The 14,780-nt window shown below is 56.4% G+C and overlaps 1 protein-coding gene across 1 annotated transcript in view; it reads right to left on the bottom strand.

Moving 5' to 3' along the window:
- The window catches only part of MYO18B (myosin XVIIIB), an 80,050-nt gene that overhangs the window by 48,803 nt on the left and 16,467 nt on the right, over positions 1-14,780 (bottom strand). The window contains exons 13-21 of the mRNA XM_009282814.2: positions 11,224-11,394; positions 10,250-10,340; positions 7,784-7,976; positions 6,332-6,412; positions 5,709-5,856; positions 5,418-5,577; positions 3,989-4,172; positions 3,025-3,226; positions 2,325-2,434 (exon numbers count right to left, since the gene is read on the bottom strand). Of these exons, the coding sequence (XP_009281089.1) occupies positions 2,325-2,434; positions 3,025-3,226; positions 3,989-4,172; positions 5,418-5,577; positions 5,709-5,856; positions 6,332-6,412; positions 7,784-7,976; positions 10,250-10,340; positions 11,224-11,394 (1,340 nt within the window). The remainder of the gene's footprint in view (positions 1-2,324; positions 2,435-3,024; positions 3,227-3,988; positions 4,173-5,417; positions 5,578-5,708; positions 5,857-6,331; positions 6,413-7,783; positions 7,977-10,249; positions 10,341-11,223; positions 11,395-14,780) is intronic.

Here is a 14,780-nt window from a genome sequence, read left to right on the forward strand (position 1 = left end):
GTGTTGGGTTGACGGTTGGACTCGATGATCTTAGAGGTCTTTTCCAACCTTAATGATCCTATGATTCTATGACATGTGGAACATAACAGCCAGCAATACCGTACATTGCCCCAGGGCAGCAAACACTACCTGGACGAATGGATGATTTGAAAACCCCAGAGCTACAGAAATTTTAACAAAAATCCTCCACTAATACTTCACTCCATACGACATCCTGTGGCAGCCTCACGCATCTCCTTCACGAAGGACAAATCCACGTGAGAAATATTTCAGCACGGCCCCAAGGAGCACCTTGCTGCAGCAGAAATGCAGCTCTAGCCCTCGCCAGCAGCCATGCACGCACCAGGGTGAGGTGGGGACGGAGCACACAAGTGCACAGGGGACAGACCACCACGGTGCACAAAACTCTGTGCCAGAGGTGAGGAAGCACCAGCACCGCGGCTGTGCCCCACTCCTGTGGCACTGCTGGGACTGGGGCCAGGCACAGGGCTGCACGGGACGGTCCCATCCCATGCACAACAGCGGGGTCGGTTATTGCTGCACCGTCACACTCTTGCTACATACAAGCACCTCTTGTGCTCCAGCGGCCGAGTTAATGCAGCTTACCGGGAAGCAGTCTGCAGCTAACAAAACCACGTGGCAACAAGCTCCAGGGAAGATGGGATTTTTCAAATCCCCTGCTTACACGCTGCTGACGAGGCACCCTCTGCCTCCTTACAGCATTTAATAACAATATTGACCTTTTCTGACTGTCAAACTTGTCTTATTAAATCCCAAGGTCGTAATTGAATTTGCACACGCTGGCTGGCAGTTTGCACAACAGAGCACATGCCCATGTTTAATTCATCTCCTCTCGGCTCTTCCCGGCTCTCAGTGCTTCTTGGCTCGCTCATAGCCTCTTCCAGGAGCAGGGGCGGTTCTCCCCAGTTTTTGCTACAAATTTATTATGAAACAAATAAAACTAGCAAATCTCCGCCTTCATTCATGAGCTCCTTTGGCTTTCAGGCTTTGTGGGACGAGGCAAGGAGCCACCCTGCACTGCTGCTTTACAGGTGCCTGAAGGCAGGTGATGCCCAGTCCCCAGGAACCTCCATGGTCCCTGCTCTGTTGGGTCCCTGGGAATGCTGCCTGGCTTGTCCTCAGCCAGTTGGTTTTTGGGGGAGCCAGGGTGACAGGGTGCCGCCATGCTGGGCCAGAGCAATGCACACGATCCTGCCCTCTGCACATGTCGCCAGTCACACAGTTTGTGCCCTGTCCTGCAAAACGAGACCTACCAGGCATGCAGCCAGAACACCGGAGGACCAAGGCACAGCCCTGAGCAAGCAGGATTTTCAAAGCCATTTCCTCTTGAGTATTAAAAAGAAGCAATAACAGTCTTCATTTCCAGGCTGATTTCTCCAAGTCCTCTCCATGGTGCAATAACATTGGCAAATGCAGCTCACGCCAGGCACGTTTACTGCCTTTGCGAAAACAGTCCTCAGGGGGAGAAACTCCGGGACAAAGAGCCGAGCTTGGCTGCTCTGCCAGGTTGCTGGAGGACCCGTGTCCCTCCATGCTCAGGCACGCATGGGAAGGGCAAAGAGGAGCAGGATGCAAAGCCACTCCCTGCAACCAGCGCTGCACAAGGCTGCACCCACGCAGGACGCAGCCCCACTGCCAGACCACTCCTGATCATTGCTAGGGAGCTCCGACCGCCCAGAGCCCGGACGTACAGGCTGACCCTGCAGACTCCCAAACCCAATCGCGGTTTCTCAGCAGCACTGCGAATGCTGGTGACCTACCCTGAAGCCTTGCTGAATGTGGTTTTTCTCCTTCATCCCTAGTTCCTGAGGACAGCCTCGCATTTAAGAAACCCCCAGACCTGCACTGACAACCCTGCTACTAAAGTTCCTCAACAGCTGTCCAGATGTGCACTCCCACCCATGGTGGATCCTGCAGCAACAGAGCAAAGGAGCATCATCCACAGCTGTTGGGAGACGCTGGAGCTTGGCAGCCCACAGACCTGCGGGTATTGACCCTACAGCAGCCAAAGGAATAATATCAGCAACACCGAATGCCTGAGCGAGGCAGGGACTGGGAAAGCAGCTCCTGTCCCAGGGCAGGGAGATGCTCGCATGACCCAGCCCGTTTGGAGAGAGGACAGCTGGGCTCACGCAGGGTACAGGCAATGCCAGCACAGGGGCTGCCTGTAGGGAACTCCAGGAATTGCTCCTCATTGCAAAGAAAGCCCTGACCATGTTGGGGAAGGCTGGAAGAGTTCCGGCACTGGCAGCGCCCTACATGGGGCTCTTGGCCCACGCTCCCCAGGCCAGCCCGGGACGCACCTTGCTCTCGTCTGGCACCTCGTAGGCAGAGTTGTACTTCTTCATGACGTCCGGAGCCAGGACCTGGAAGCGCCGTCGGAACTGGGTCAGGAGCAGGCGATCCGCATACCCTGGGGGCAGACAGACATCTCTGGGGGCTGTGCCAGCCCAGGGGCACGTGGCTTGCACTGAAATGTCAGGGAGGGAACCAGCGGTGGGGGCTGCTGCAAAGGGTGGCATGTCCTGCACGCAGCAAAAGGTATCGCGGGTGATGGGGACCAGGGAAGCTGCCCTTAGCAGAGAGAAACCCCTGTAGTGAGGTCAGGGCAGAGGGAGTGGAGAAGCAGTGGAGATGCGCTTGAGGTGGCCAGACGCCATCCCAGCACCTCGTGTCATGCAGGAGATGCCCCTGGGCCTCCTGCATGGGTCCCTCTCCCCCTGGCATGGACTGTGACTGCGGTCGGTGCAGGTCCAACCTGATGCACAGATGCACAGGGGAACCCCACCGGAGCTGTGCCACCCAGCAGCACTGCATGCTGCGGGCAGGAGAGGGGCTGGGCACCCGTGCAAAAAGCAGCAATAAAAACCCAGGGGTTTTGCTGAAGTGGGGCTGGTGAGAGGCAGATGATGAGCAAAGCGTGGAAGGGCTGAGTTGCCGGCAGGGCAGCACCGGAGGCGGGACCGGCCCAGCACACTGCAGCAGTGGAGGGCCAGGGCGTACCGATGCGGTGGAGGCGCAGGGCGTCCAGGAGCTGGGTCCCCTCCAGCTGGGCTCGCAGGGCCGGCACATCCAGCCGCAGGGCTGCATCAGGCGGTGCGGGGGGCCAAGGGACCGGCCCCTCCACCCCCTCCGCCCCCATTCCCGGGAGGAGGCAGTGGACAAAGTGCAGCTGGGACCGTCGGAGCAGGTTCGTGAGCGCGTCCTGCCAGGCAAGCAGAGGTCAGCAGGGCTGGAGGGGGGCATGGGGCAAAGGAGCAGCAGGCGGCAGTGGTGGGAAACACTCCCCATGCACCCGCCGCAGCGTGTCTGGGCAGGTGAAGGAGTCATCCTCAGAGCCCTCAAAGCTCAGGTGCACGTTAGGAACAACAGCTTCAGTCAGAGAGGTGAGCCCAAGGTGCAAGTCACAGATGCTGAGTGGGACCCTTCCTCCTAATGTCCGATGTTTTTGGTTGATGGGCTACAAAAAGTTACCAGGGTTGAGGGTTGCTGGGTGGGGGTTTGCCAGGGACGGCCAGAACCACAAAGCGGGCTGGCTGGGGAGTCTACGGAGACTGAGAGAGTTTAGGCACCTAATTATGGCTGAGATCAGCAGGAGATTGGCACGTGCCCAGCCCAGAGGGCTAGTCTACTCTGAGGGCTTAAGAGGATTAAGCGGCGGCACAGCAAGGTGCGTGTGTAATCTGCTTTATGATTTGTTTGCCTGGGATGCTTTCCCTGAGCGACAGTGATGCTGGGGAGGCTTGTAGCCACCTGCGGCCAGAGCAGCATCCTGGGCCAAGAGCCCTGCGGGACACAGCTGCAATGGTGACCCTCAGCCCTGCGGTGCAGGAGGTGCCTGCTGAGGGGTGCAGGGCTCTCGCTAAGGAGAAGTGTGTCTAAGGCAGGGCCTCAGTGTGGGGTCAGGATACGCAGTGCTGCAAATACGCCGACCTGCAGCCACGAGGGTCCCGGTGCCCGCACTCACCGCCTGCAGTTTGAGCTGAGCACACACCGACCTCTTCTTCACAGCTGCGAAGCTGCTGGCAAAGGTCTTCCTCACACAGCCGTTGCGGTGCAGGACCGCCTGGGAGCATCCCTCCAGCCCCGCCACGGCACGGCAGGCCAGCAGCGCCCGCGAGCGCAGCAACATCAGCTCCTTCACGGCATCCCTGTTGGGGTGAGCAACGAGACAGGGCGGTGGGGCCGCAGCGGTGCCAGCGCCGGGGAACCTCTGCTTCCCAACCCCTTCAACGGGGATGCAATGGCCAGCACCCCAAATTCGGCATTGGTGCTGCCACAGGACACCTGGCCGTGGAGCAGAGCAGGGGTGCCAGGACACCACCCACCCGCTCTGTTCCTCTCTGGTTCAGGCACCAAGCTGTTGACCACTATTAAAACTTTCCTGAATTTAAGCCCAAAAGAAAATGAGCTGGGAGTGTTTAAGCAGAAGGTTAAAATCATCCCGTATGTGGAGACATCTGCAGCAGCTCGATTAAGTTTCAATTCCAATTTACTTTACAAGGTTCCTCGAAGCGGTGGGGAAAACCTGAGCGGTTGCTGCATGGGGAGCTGCCCTCAGCCAGTGATGTCTTGGGGCCCCGACCCGCACCGGACACCCAACCCCACGGCACTGCGGAGCCAAGGACATCGCAGGGTCCCCCTGTGCCCCCTTGCACCCCCCACTGCCCACACCTGCAGGAGGGGACCCCCACTGAAACGTCAATGGCACGGATCTACTGTCTCGAATAACCCAGACAGCTTTGATGGAAAGCTGTTCACTGCGGCATTATTCACCAGCTCGCTCTGTAGCGTCTACTGCGATCACAACGTGTACATCTGGCTGTCAGTCAGCCCGAGGGCTTGATGGCTGTAAGTCAAATCACTTGACACCTGCTCCCCCCACCTTAACTAAACTCTCAGGATTCCCACAAAGCTGGGTTGAAACCTGTGTTTTTTTCTGGCTTCCTTGCAGTTTTTCCCCTGGGTGGAGCTGGACTCCAGCAATGCAACACCGGTATCGGCAGGTGCCTCCAGCTGCCGTGCAGACGGGATCCGCTCAAGATCCCATCCCCTCCTTGCCCACCCGCAACCGTATCAGCTCTGTCACCTGGGCTATGCGTTGGGCAGGAGGTGGGGGGACAGGCAGGGACCCCTCGCAGCCAGTGCCAAGGCCATTGCCCGCCCTGGCTGACCTCGGCCAGGCTATGGGTCCTCTCCTCCCCATTGGGATGCCTCACAACCCTCCACCTTCCCCACCACGAACCACCTCTCGGAGCTGGGGCAGGTTTGCAATCTCCAGCCCCAGCTGGAGCAGCACGGCTCACGGTGGGAGTCATCCCAAACTGCTCTCATGGGCACAGGGATGACTGCCGGCGCCGTGGCAGACCAGCCCTGCGGCACCCCCTCGTACTTACACCTTGGACCGCTGCAGCACCTGGATGGCATTTTGTGCCGAGAGGTTGAGCTTGGCTTTGCTGACCCAGCCCGTGAGGTCGTAGCGCACAGGGTCCGTGCCCAGCTGGTGGGAGATCTCGAAGTGCAGCGCCTGCTCGCACCTGCACATGTAGCTGTCCCCTGCCATGGCACCCCAGAATTGCCCAAGAAGAAAAGCCCAGTGAGATATTTAATTTGTTGCATGGTTTCTTAAATTGCCAAAGCTAAATAGCGATGCCAAAGGATGGGCAGCCGAGCTGACCCAGACTTACCCTCCTGACTGGGTCCCTTCGTGACGAAGTAGGAGCACAGGCGGTCGAAGGCAGCTTCGTCCCCGGAGCCTGGGATCAGCACCTCCTCGTCCAGGATCCACAACAGCCCCCTGCGATCGGCCCCCAGGCTGCTGGGCAGCACCTGCGGCTGCCAAAGGGAGATGGCCTTTGGTGACAGGGAAGGGGCAGGAAGGCTCTGGACAGTCGTCTCCAGCCACAGCCATGCCAGCCTGCTCCCACTTTGCTCCCCACCACCTCTGCTCAACCGTGTCCCCTGCCCCAGACCAGGGTCAGGAAACCCTCCTGGCCTGATCCAGCTCTGGACATCACCCTTGAGACCTCCGCAGTCACACTGTGTCCCAGGGGCAAGTCATCCCAGCTCTGCAGCCAGGCTGGGAGGGGTGCCCGGAGCAGGGCTTGACCAGGAAGGGTGCTTGTATTTTAAAAAGCCAAAAAGGTCCAGGTTGATGCTGTGCACTCCCCTGCAACACCCTGGGCTGCTCTATGCAAAACACACCGCGAGGTCCCACTCTGCCCCTGAAATCCTCACTCCTCTGAGCACAAGGATGCTTCAAGCATGGCCAGAGCAAACAACTCCCACCATGGCCACAGGGACAGGTTACCTGTGAGGAGCTCAGGTCGACGATGGACAGCGTGGCCAGTGGCGAGCGCTCTGGAAGATCAAAAGACACCTCAACATTTTCCTGGAAAACATTATTTAAAAGCTTGCTTCAGTCATGGTCTGGCATCTGAAAGCCAAGAGGAGATCTGTTTGCACGGAGGGGGAGGAGGATGGCGCGGGCCGTGCTCCCGCTTGGCTTTGCAGGGATCCAGTGCTGGCAGAGCGAAGCAGCCACCGGAGACACCTCTGCTGTGATGCAGAGGCACGGCAACGTCTACCCCCGCAGGCAGGGCTGTCGGGACCACTGCACCCAACGGACTTCTGCAGCGCTTTGTGGATGTCAGACAAGCTGCATAAATCATGGATATGATAATAAATGAAGACTTAATGAGAAAGCACCAAGAAAACAATCAATTATTTAATTCGCAGCTTGCAGGCATTGTTTCCCTTTCTCAACCGAGGACTTCAGGCTGCGAACCCCCGGCTGCAGGGCTCACCCACCACCCACGGCTCCAGCACCCACTCCCAACACTCCTCCGTGCCATGCCCTGGGGCACGGGGAGCCCCGCCGGGAGGGGCAGGGTAAGCACGGCTTGCTCTCGCTCACATGTGAACCGGGGATGTTCAGCAAGAGCCATAGTTTTAATGTCTCTCCATGGTAACACGGTGAGATTTTGCTCAGGGGTTCCGGTTTCCAGCGTAAGAGCGCAGGTGGAGCAGAAAGCAGCAACGGGGCCCAAGTTTCTTCCTACCAAGGGCACGTGCCACCATCACCCCCATGTGTGACCCAGCTCTGGGAGTAGATGGGTCACTGGGGCTCGGGCTCACAGTTGCAGTCTCATGGCTCACAGGGAAACGTCTTGCACCAGGGCAGCCTTCCTTAGCCAGCAACAAAACCAAGGCAAGGCGAGCCTGCTGAGCCCGCTGTCATTTCAAGCCTGGTCAGTAACTACATATTCATCACTAATGACGAGCACATATATACTTACTTGGCACAAGTGATGGGTGAATATTAAGCCATGGGAATTCAATTATTTTCCCAGGGCTAGAGATATTAAAGTAACTTCTGCAATCCTAATAAGCTCATCTCTGCTTGCCGATTTTTCAGCAGCTTATTTCTGCAATAATTTATCATTTTCCTTTCTATTCTCTACTATTCAGCACCCAAGGAAAACCTCAGCTGCACCAACAGAAGGGCGTGAAGCCTCCTGAGCTGGAACAAGCCTGCCCAAAGAGATGCCCAGGCAGCTTGGCATTTCTAGCACATCAGAAATACCCAAGAGGATCCGTGACTGGGCCAGCGGGGGGACGAGAGACCCGTCTCAAGGCTACTGCTCCATACAGACCCCTCATTTCTGCAACGCTCCTCCCATTAAAGCTGCTGAAGTGTGTTATTTGGTCACACCCTGGCAGGGCACAGGGACCCGTTGGGCTCCCAGCCCTTGCTCCTCACCTCTCTGTACCTCTCCATTTCCGAAACAAAGGTTTTCTCGTAGAAAAGGGCCTGCAGCCGCTCGTGCACGTAGTTGTGGCAGAGCTCTTCAAAAGTCGCTGCTCGCTTGCCCCGCTGGTGCCGTGGGTTGTGAAAGCCAGGAGTGTCCACCACCGCAATGGAGGCCATGGAGAGGTGCTGGGAGGAGAAAGACCTGGGGAAAGAGCCACACATACCACAGGGTTTTACCCACGGACGTGTCTGAGCTCTGCCTTCAGAGGTGACACTGCCTCTTCTCCCCGACGTGCATGTCCCTGGGTGGGCACCATCCCATGCACCAGCCCAGCGTTTCCCGTCTCCCCCTCTCCCAGTGTCTCCGGTCAAGGAGAACCCACACCTCCTGGCACGGCTCTTTTGCTTCTCCCTTACGCTTCACCCACCTCTTCTTTGATCTACTCAAGCCAGCGTCTCCTCCCAGCCTGGATGGAGACATGTGGCACAGGCTGCTCCTGACCTGGCCTAACGAACTCTTAACAGTGGGGTGGGATGAGATGCCACCCTTCCCACGCTTGGCCCCATCCTGGCACTCTAGTTATTTAAAGTACTACATCTTCATCCAAACATGTTAAGTTTGATGGACCAGTTGATTTGAAAAGTGGCACGTGACGCCAACACTGAGGATGACGTGAGTATCCAAAGCCCCGGCTGCCGCGCCGTGCTGTGCCATCTGCAGCATTTCTACAGGAGAAACTGTGACGTTCAGCTCCTGAGGAAATCTCTAATAGGAACCACAGCCCGTAACACGCGTGATCTGAGCAGCAGACATCAAGGGGCTTCTTGAGAGAAACAGAGATGTTTACTTCTTAAAATGTTGCTTGCAGCCATTTCCAGTATTTCAGATAAGGATAGCAGGGGGGTCTGACCCTGAGAAACCTCCGAGACTGTTTTTAATGCATATTTCTGAAACAGCCATTGCGTTGTGTTGCTTTGCCGGCTGCAGTGCTGCCTCTTCCCCAGCAGCCCCGCCGGCAGGGCAGCCTGCCGCTGCTTCAGCGAGATTAAAGGAGATGCATTTCTCCTCGATAGCAAGGCACCAAGGAGGCCAGCACCTCCATGAAAGCACAGGGGTGAATGAAGAAACAAAAGTATGTTTATGGATTGCTTGCAGAATTTCATAGCAGCACCCTCCTGCAACCGGAGTTGAAAAGATTCATGTTCACCATCAACTCACTGAGGAAACAGCATTTTCATGATACACTGAAACATGCCTCTTCACCTGGATCATTGTTGCCATGGTTTAATAGGTTTTGGTGGGCTGGTGTGGAAAATAAAGATGGGCAAAAGAATGCTACCTTTAAAGGGAAGAGGGGACCTGGGATGCATCCCGAGTTAATGCTGTTATTCAGGAGAATCTGCAATATTTTGCTCTTCTGTCAGCCCTTAGAGCACCATCAGCAACTTCCCTTTGGAATGTGGTTGCTAGGAATTACAATAAAAATATTCAACTGCAGGTTAAAATAAACCTGCAACAATAACACAGAGTATTTTTGGGCACCAGCTTTTATGTGGATGTTGACTTCAACAAACCGAGTTGTGCATCAGAACTGAGAAAACGGAATGGTTCAGGGGCCTGATCCTTACCCCGGTGTTAAATTATTCCATTTATCCAAATAGATCATTTCGGATTTAAACCACCTGAAGAAAGAGATACATCAGGCCACAGAGGATGTCCTTCCCATCATGGCTCTCCAGATGGAAATAAGCAGAGTGAGGACAAGCCCCCGGCGCAGAGGAAGGTGCCGCCTGCTCAGCCGTACCAGCACCTGGCAGCAGGACGCAGACGCAGCCTCCCAGGGCACCTCGGCAGCTACTCTGGTGCCAGACCCTCTCACGCCTGACATCTCGATCCTCTCCTGTGATAAAGCTTTTACCACGAAGCGACTCCTACCATGCATCTGCAGGGCTTGCTGTGGAATTCCCTGACTGGTTTATTGCTCTGCCCGTATTGGTAACCTTGATTTCGGTCTGCAAAGTCACATCTATTATTAATAGGTAGCTGGGCTGCTCCTCTCGGCGCTGCGATGCCCTGCGCTCCGCCGCTCGGCACGTCTGCTCACGGTGCTGCCTCCCGACAGGCAGCTTAGCAGCTGCAGCAGAAGCGGTGGCAGCCAGGCGCTGCCCGCGCCGGCAGGAGGGGCAGGACACGTGCTGCCCCGTGCAACACCCGGATGCACAGATTGCTGCTCCGTGGGGCCCTTCGTCCCCGGTGCCGGCTCATGCGGGGCCAACAGCCCATGGAAGGTCCCGAGTGCCCACGTGCTCTCCCAGAAGGAGATTTTCAGATAACTTTCTTTTTTCAGCAGGCAGCGGTTACCGGCTCCATGCCTCTCTCCGGAGAGCCCCCAGCATAGGTTCCTCTTCAGCAGCCCCAGGAGAAGGAGCTATTGCCCACAGACACCCTCAGCGTGGCACCCGGCAGCTCCGTACCTGTTGATCAGTGAGACGACCGCAGCAAAGAGCTCTTCATAGAGACCCGAAGCCATCCCCTCCACACACTCCACACCCGTCATCTTCGGTCCTGGCACAGGCAGAGAGAAGAGCAGGCAAAGGCACATCATTTATTTCCAGCTGAGTTCAGCCTATGCAGAGCCAAGCCAGTAGCAGGGGATTCCCTCGCTCGCTGGGCAGGATAACCCGCATGGCTCCCAGCCTCTGCCTGCCAGGCACGGCATCGCTCCGGTTACACAAGCAGTGCACATCCACCCACCTGCCTTCAGCTCCTCTAGTGCCTCCTGCCTAATGTATATTTAAGAAATAAAACTATGGCCATGTTAAAGGCCAGTTCTGCAAGTTCTTGCCTTTATTGGAATAACTTGCAGAGGCCCGGCTGTGATTCTGCCTCCTAGGATGAGTCGGGCATAGAAAGGCTGACCTTAAAGCCGGGCGGTATCTCACCCCACCCACCATGTGCATGCTGGATCTGCCTCTGTGAATTAGGTCCATATATTAATTCGAGGTTTATAGTGGCTCAGCAGCAGTTTGTCCAGCAGGAGCACAACTCCCCACCATGTCCAGGTCTCCTTGCAGCATGCGGGCGCACGCAGCACAACACCAGCGCGGCTTCATTTGTGGACACAGGGAAGGATGCTCACCCTGCTGCCCTCCTGGTTTGGGTTTTTTTTTCCCCCTTTTCTAGGGAGATGTCTCACAGCATTTAATCCACATCACTTATCTGCCAGTAGCACTATCTGAATTTGCCTGATCTTCAGGTGTCCCTAAGGAGTGACAGGCAGGATCAGCTATAGAGCTGAGGGTAGCTACGTGACAGAGCACAGTTAATAATTTAATTAACACGAACATACTTAAATGGACCTCACTGCCTGAAAAGTCCAGAGCAGCGCAGAGCAAGCACTTCCCTATCACCCATAAATAAAGGAAAAAGGGATGCAGCATCCCGGTACCTGCCAGGCTCTCCTCCGCCGGGGGCAGCCGGCTGCCTCGTGCCATGACCTGCGCCAGGATCTGCTTCAGGTGGTGTTTGAAGACGGCGGTGGTGAGCTCCTCCAGGTCGCAGCCCAGCACCTCTGCAGCATTGCTCGCACACTCGAATTTCATGAACTGCTTCCTGCCAACTGGGGAGGGGGACGCGGGGGGCACGAACGGGTCAGGCAGAGCCAGCCCGAGCGGAGCCGGGTGCAGGCTCGGCACCTCTGGCAAACATCCCTGCCCACTTCCATGTGCAACCCCTCAAAATCAAAATCAAAATAAAATAAAACAAAAGGGGACTGCTGTTTGCAGCGTGGGATGGGGAGGCGGGTGGAGGTGCTGTACCACTGCCCCCCACTTTCCTTCCATCCCCCCAAGACTGCTGGATCAGCCCTTCCCTCGCATCCCTAACGGGCAGTTTCAGACCAGGCACTGCCCTTGCTGACCCGCTCAGAGCGATGACCCTGCAGACCACAGCCTGGAAATGCCCTTTGGGCAAAGACCTAGCCTGGGCAAAGCAGGCAGGAGCCGTGCCGGTGGGCAGGGAGGGGGCCTCTGCCCCCCAGCATCACTTGGACGCTTGGCTGAGACGGGGATGCAAAATGGCTATAAATCAACCCACATCAAAAGATGGTTTCCACCTTGAAGGCATGGCTGCATTACCTCATTCCCCATCTGCGTAACATCACTAACTGAACCAAAAAGCTTTTTCCTCCTTAAAGTCCGTCTGCCTCCTCCTGCAACCCCTTCTCCTTCAGGCACAACTCCCGTATCTCTCTCTAGGCACCGGACCCAGTCTCGGTGGCCTGCCCGGCTCCCGCTCGCGCAGCGTGCAGTACGTGGGGCTGCCTTCCCTACGCACATGCTTCTGCTAACTACAGCTGTAAGGATTTTCTCAGCTTTGCAAGATACTTATCATATTAAAAGCTGGCTGGCTCAAGAAAGGTTGAAGGATTTGTCCCTTGGGCAATCATTTAGCATAAGAGGACCTTTTTTTTTTTTGGTCAGAAGATAGTTCAAAACTTTAAGGATCTCTAATCAATGCTTTTGAACCTATTTTCCCCACTATAGTGTTCCCCAGGTGCTCAGAGCATCCCACCTGCCCAGCAAGACCAGGCAGAGAGAAAGAGACCTGCTTCAAGGAGGTGTTTTGAGGCAATTCAGAGCGAGTCAGGGACCAGGTGGACCATGCGACCTACCCAGGCTGCTGCTGCGAGCACGGCACCAGTAACGTTGTGCATTTCAAGACCTTCAGTGGAGCAAACTAGCAGATGTGTTTATGGAAGCTGATGGGATTACGAACCAATCCCTCAAAATCCCGGATCACCTTCCCCAGCCCCAGCAATATTTGCTGCCCCCATCAGCCTGAGAGCAGCACTCGTCCCAGCGCCGTCAGCAAACAGAGGTGGCACGCATTATTTACATCCAGCAATAGCAACTCCAGCTTAATGATTAAAATCAATAGGGAAGCAATCTACAGGATAAATCCTTTTACAAATCCAGGAAGGAAAGGTGCTGCGGAGGCAGCCAGCCAGCGCACGCTCAGGAACACGGGGGGATGAGCAGAAATGGGAGCAGACAAGCAAAGTCCCCCAGAGACCTCTGGGTAGCACTTTTAGGTGGTGACTGATGAGGAGCCAGCCCGGGGGCTCATGGCTAAGATAAGCCCTTAAAATACAGCAGGCGACTGGTAGCAGGGGAGAGGGTTTGGGATGGAGAACAGGAGATGGCCACATCCTGGTCAGCCCCATGGGGGACCAGGGTCCCCCGCTCCTGGCCGAGGTGATGCACAAAGCAACAAAAGGCCATGTTCCCCAGGGCCGGGGGTTGAGGGGTGCTTCACAGCACACCCGTGAGTCATCCCCCCCTTTCCCTTCCCCTTTGATCTTTTCCCATTATTTTTTATTCTGACTGAAGGACTCCAACATCAAGGGCTGTGCCGGAGCAAACAGAGGAATTGCCTCAACAATCCAGGCTTTGATTTATTTTGTTTTCACTTGTTTTCATCTGAGCTGGCTGGACAGAGGCTGATCCCCATCAGACAGAAGATCTCTGCACACTGCTGCATGCCGGGGAGCGGAGGGGCTGCGGGGCCAGGGCTGCCACAGACCCGCCCCACCGGCCAGGCTCCTGCAGCCAGCATCCCACACCGGCCACTCGCATCCCACACCGGCCACTCCAGCATCCCACACCAGCCATTCCAGGAGCCCCAGGACGAGCACAGGGCTCCGCTCAGCCCAGCCTGCCGCAATGCAAACTCTTCCCAACAGAGCAGTTGCAACTGGGGAGACCAGATGCCCATGCCGTGCTGCTCCGGCGTGGAAGACGTCCTGCTGCCCTGGGCAGAGGGATGCAGGGCCATCTTTCACACCTCCACAAAACCAAACAGTCACTGTCTGACCGGCACATGGTGTCGGAGGCTGGCATGACGCTGCCTGGCGTATCGGTACCCCCCAGACATGCTCCTTCCCCCACTGGGGGGTTGGCCCTTCAGCACTCCCCAAATTGCACCCTTGCTGTTAGCAGCTGGTGAGAGCTGAGACAGCAAGTCTGGGGGCACGGCTGCTGCTGCAAACCCCGCTGTGCCTGCAGCTTGCCCAGCTGCAGATCTGCCCAGCCCGCAGCTGCCGGCCACCCGGCAGCCCGCCCCAGGAGAGGCCGGGCACCATTTCACACTTCATAAAATATAAACAGCAGCAGTGGCGTGCAGCCCTCCTGGGTGTAATGTGACCATTGTAAAACACGCCAGCTTTAACACCTAAAAGGTAATTACTTTGGCCCATTTAATATTTAAGAGAAGCAGTAGGAAAATACAGGGTCAGCACCAGCTTCGTCTCGCTCGCATGCCCATGCGTGCTGCCCAGGCAGCAGCAGGGTTTCTATTTTTTGTTTCAATTCGGGAAGCATGGGGAGCAGCAGAGAAGCCCGGAGGGGCTGGACCCCGTCCCCCCATCCCCACCACTGCCTGGGCTGGTACCTGCGAGCCGACAGCAGCGCTGCCCAGGAGCGGAGGGGAGCGCACCACAGGCTCGCTGCTGGGACGGGGAAGCTCAGCCTCACCACGAGCCCCCTTCCCATGCAAGCCAGCAGCCCCGTTCACCTGCCTTCCCAAGCCCCCTCGGCTGCTCCGGGCGCACGTTGTCAGCCTGTCTTTTTTCTTCCACTTATTTTGTCATTACAACATTTGCACTGCTAATGGGACAAATAAAAAAGCCCATTTGTTCCTCTTTATTACCCTGGGAGGGGACAGGGAGAGAGAGGAGGCTCCTCCTGGCTTGAATGGCTAATTTATTTGTCCCGCACTAAATTCTCCAGTCTATTCTCTGTTGACCCATTGCCTGATGTATGACATATTAAAGCCTATATATAACAAAGGGAAGAGCTGTGTAATAGCATGATTAAAGAAATCTGCCATTCTGGCTGCATTTCCCCGACTGTTTGTAATAAAGATGTCAGAGCGCTGAACAGATAGTGCCATAACTCGGCATGCGGGGAGACAGCCCACCCGGAGCAGGAGCCATGGCGGGGGGGG

The sequence above is a fragment of the Aptenodytes forsteri genome, unplaced genomic scaffold (assembly GCF_000699145.1).
Source record: "Aptenodytes forsteri isolate BGI_AS27 unplaced genomic scaffold, ASM69914v1 Scaffold550, whole genome shotgun sequence".
NCBI classification, from domain to species: Eukaryota; Metazoa; Chordata; class Aves; order Sphenisciformes; family Spheniscidae; genus Aptenodytes; species Aptenodytes forsteri.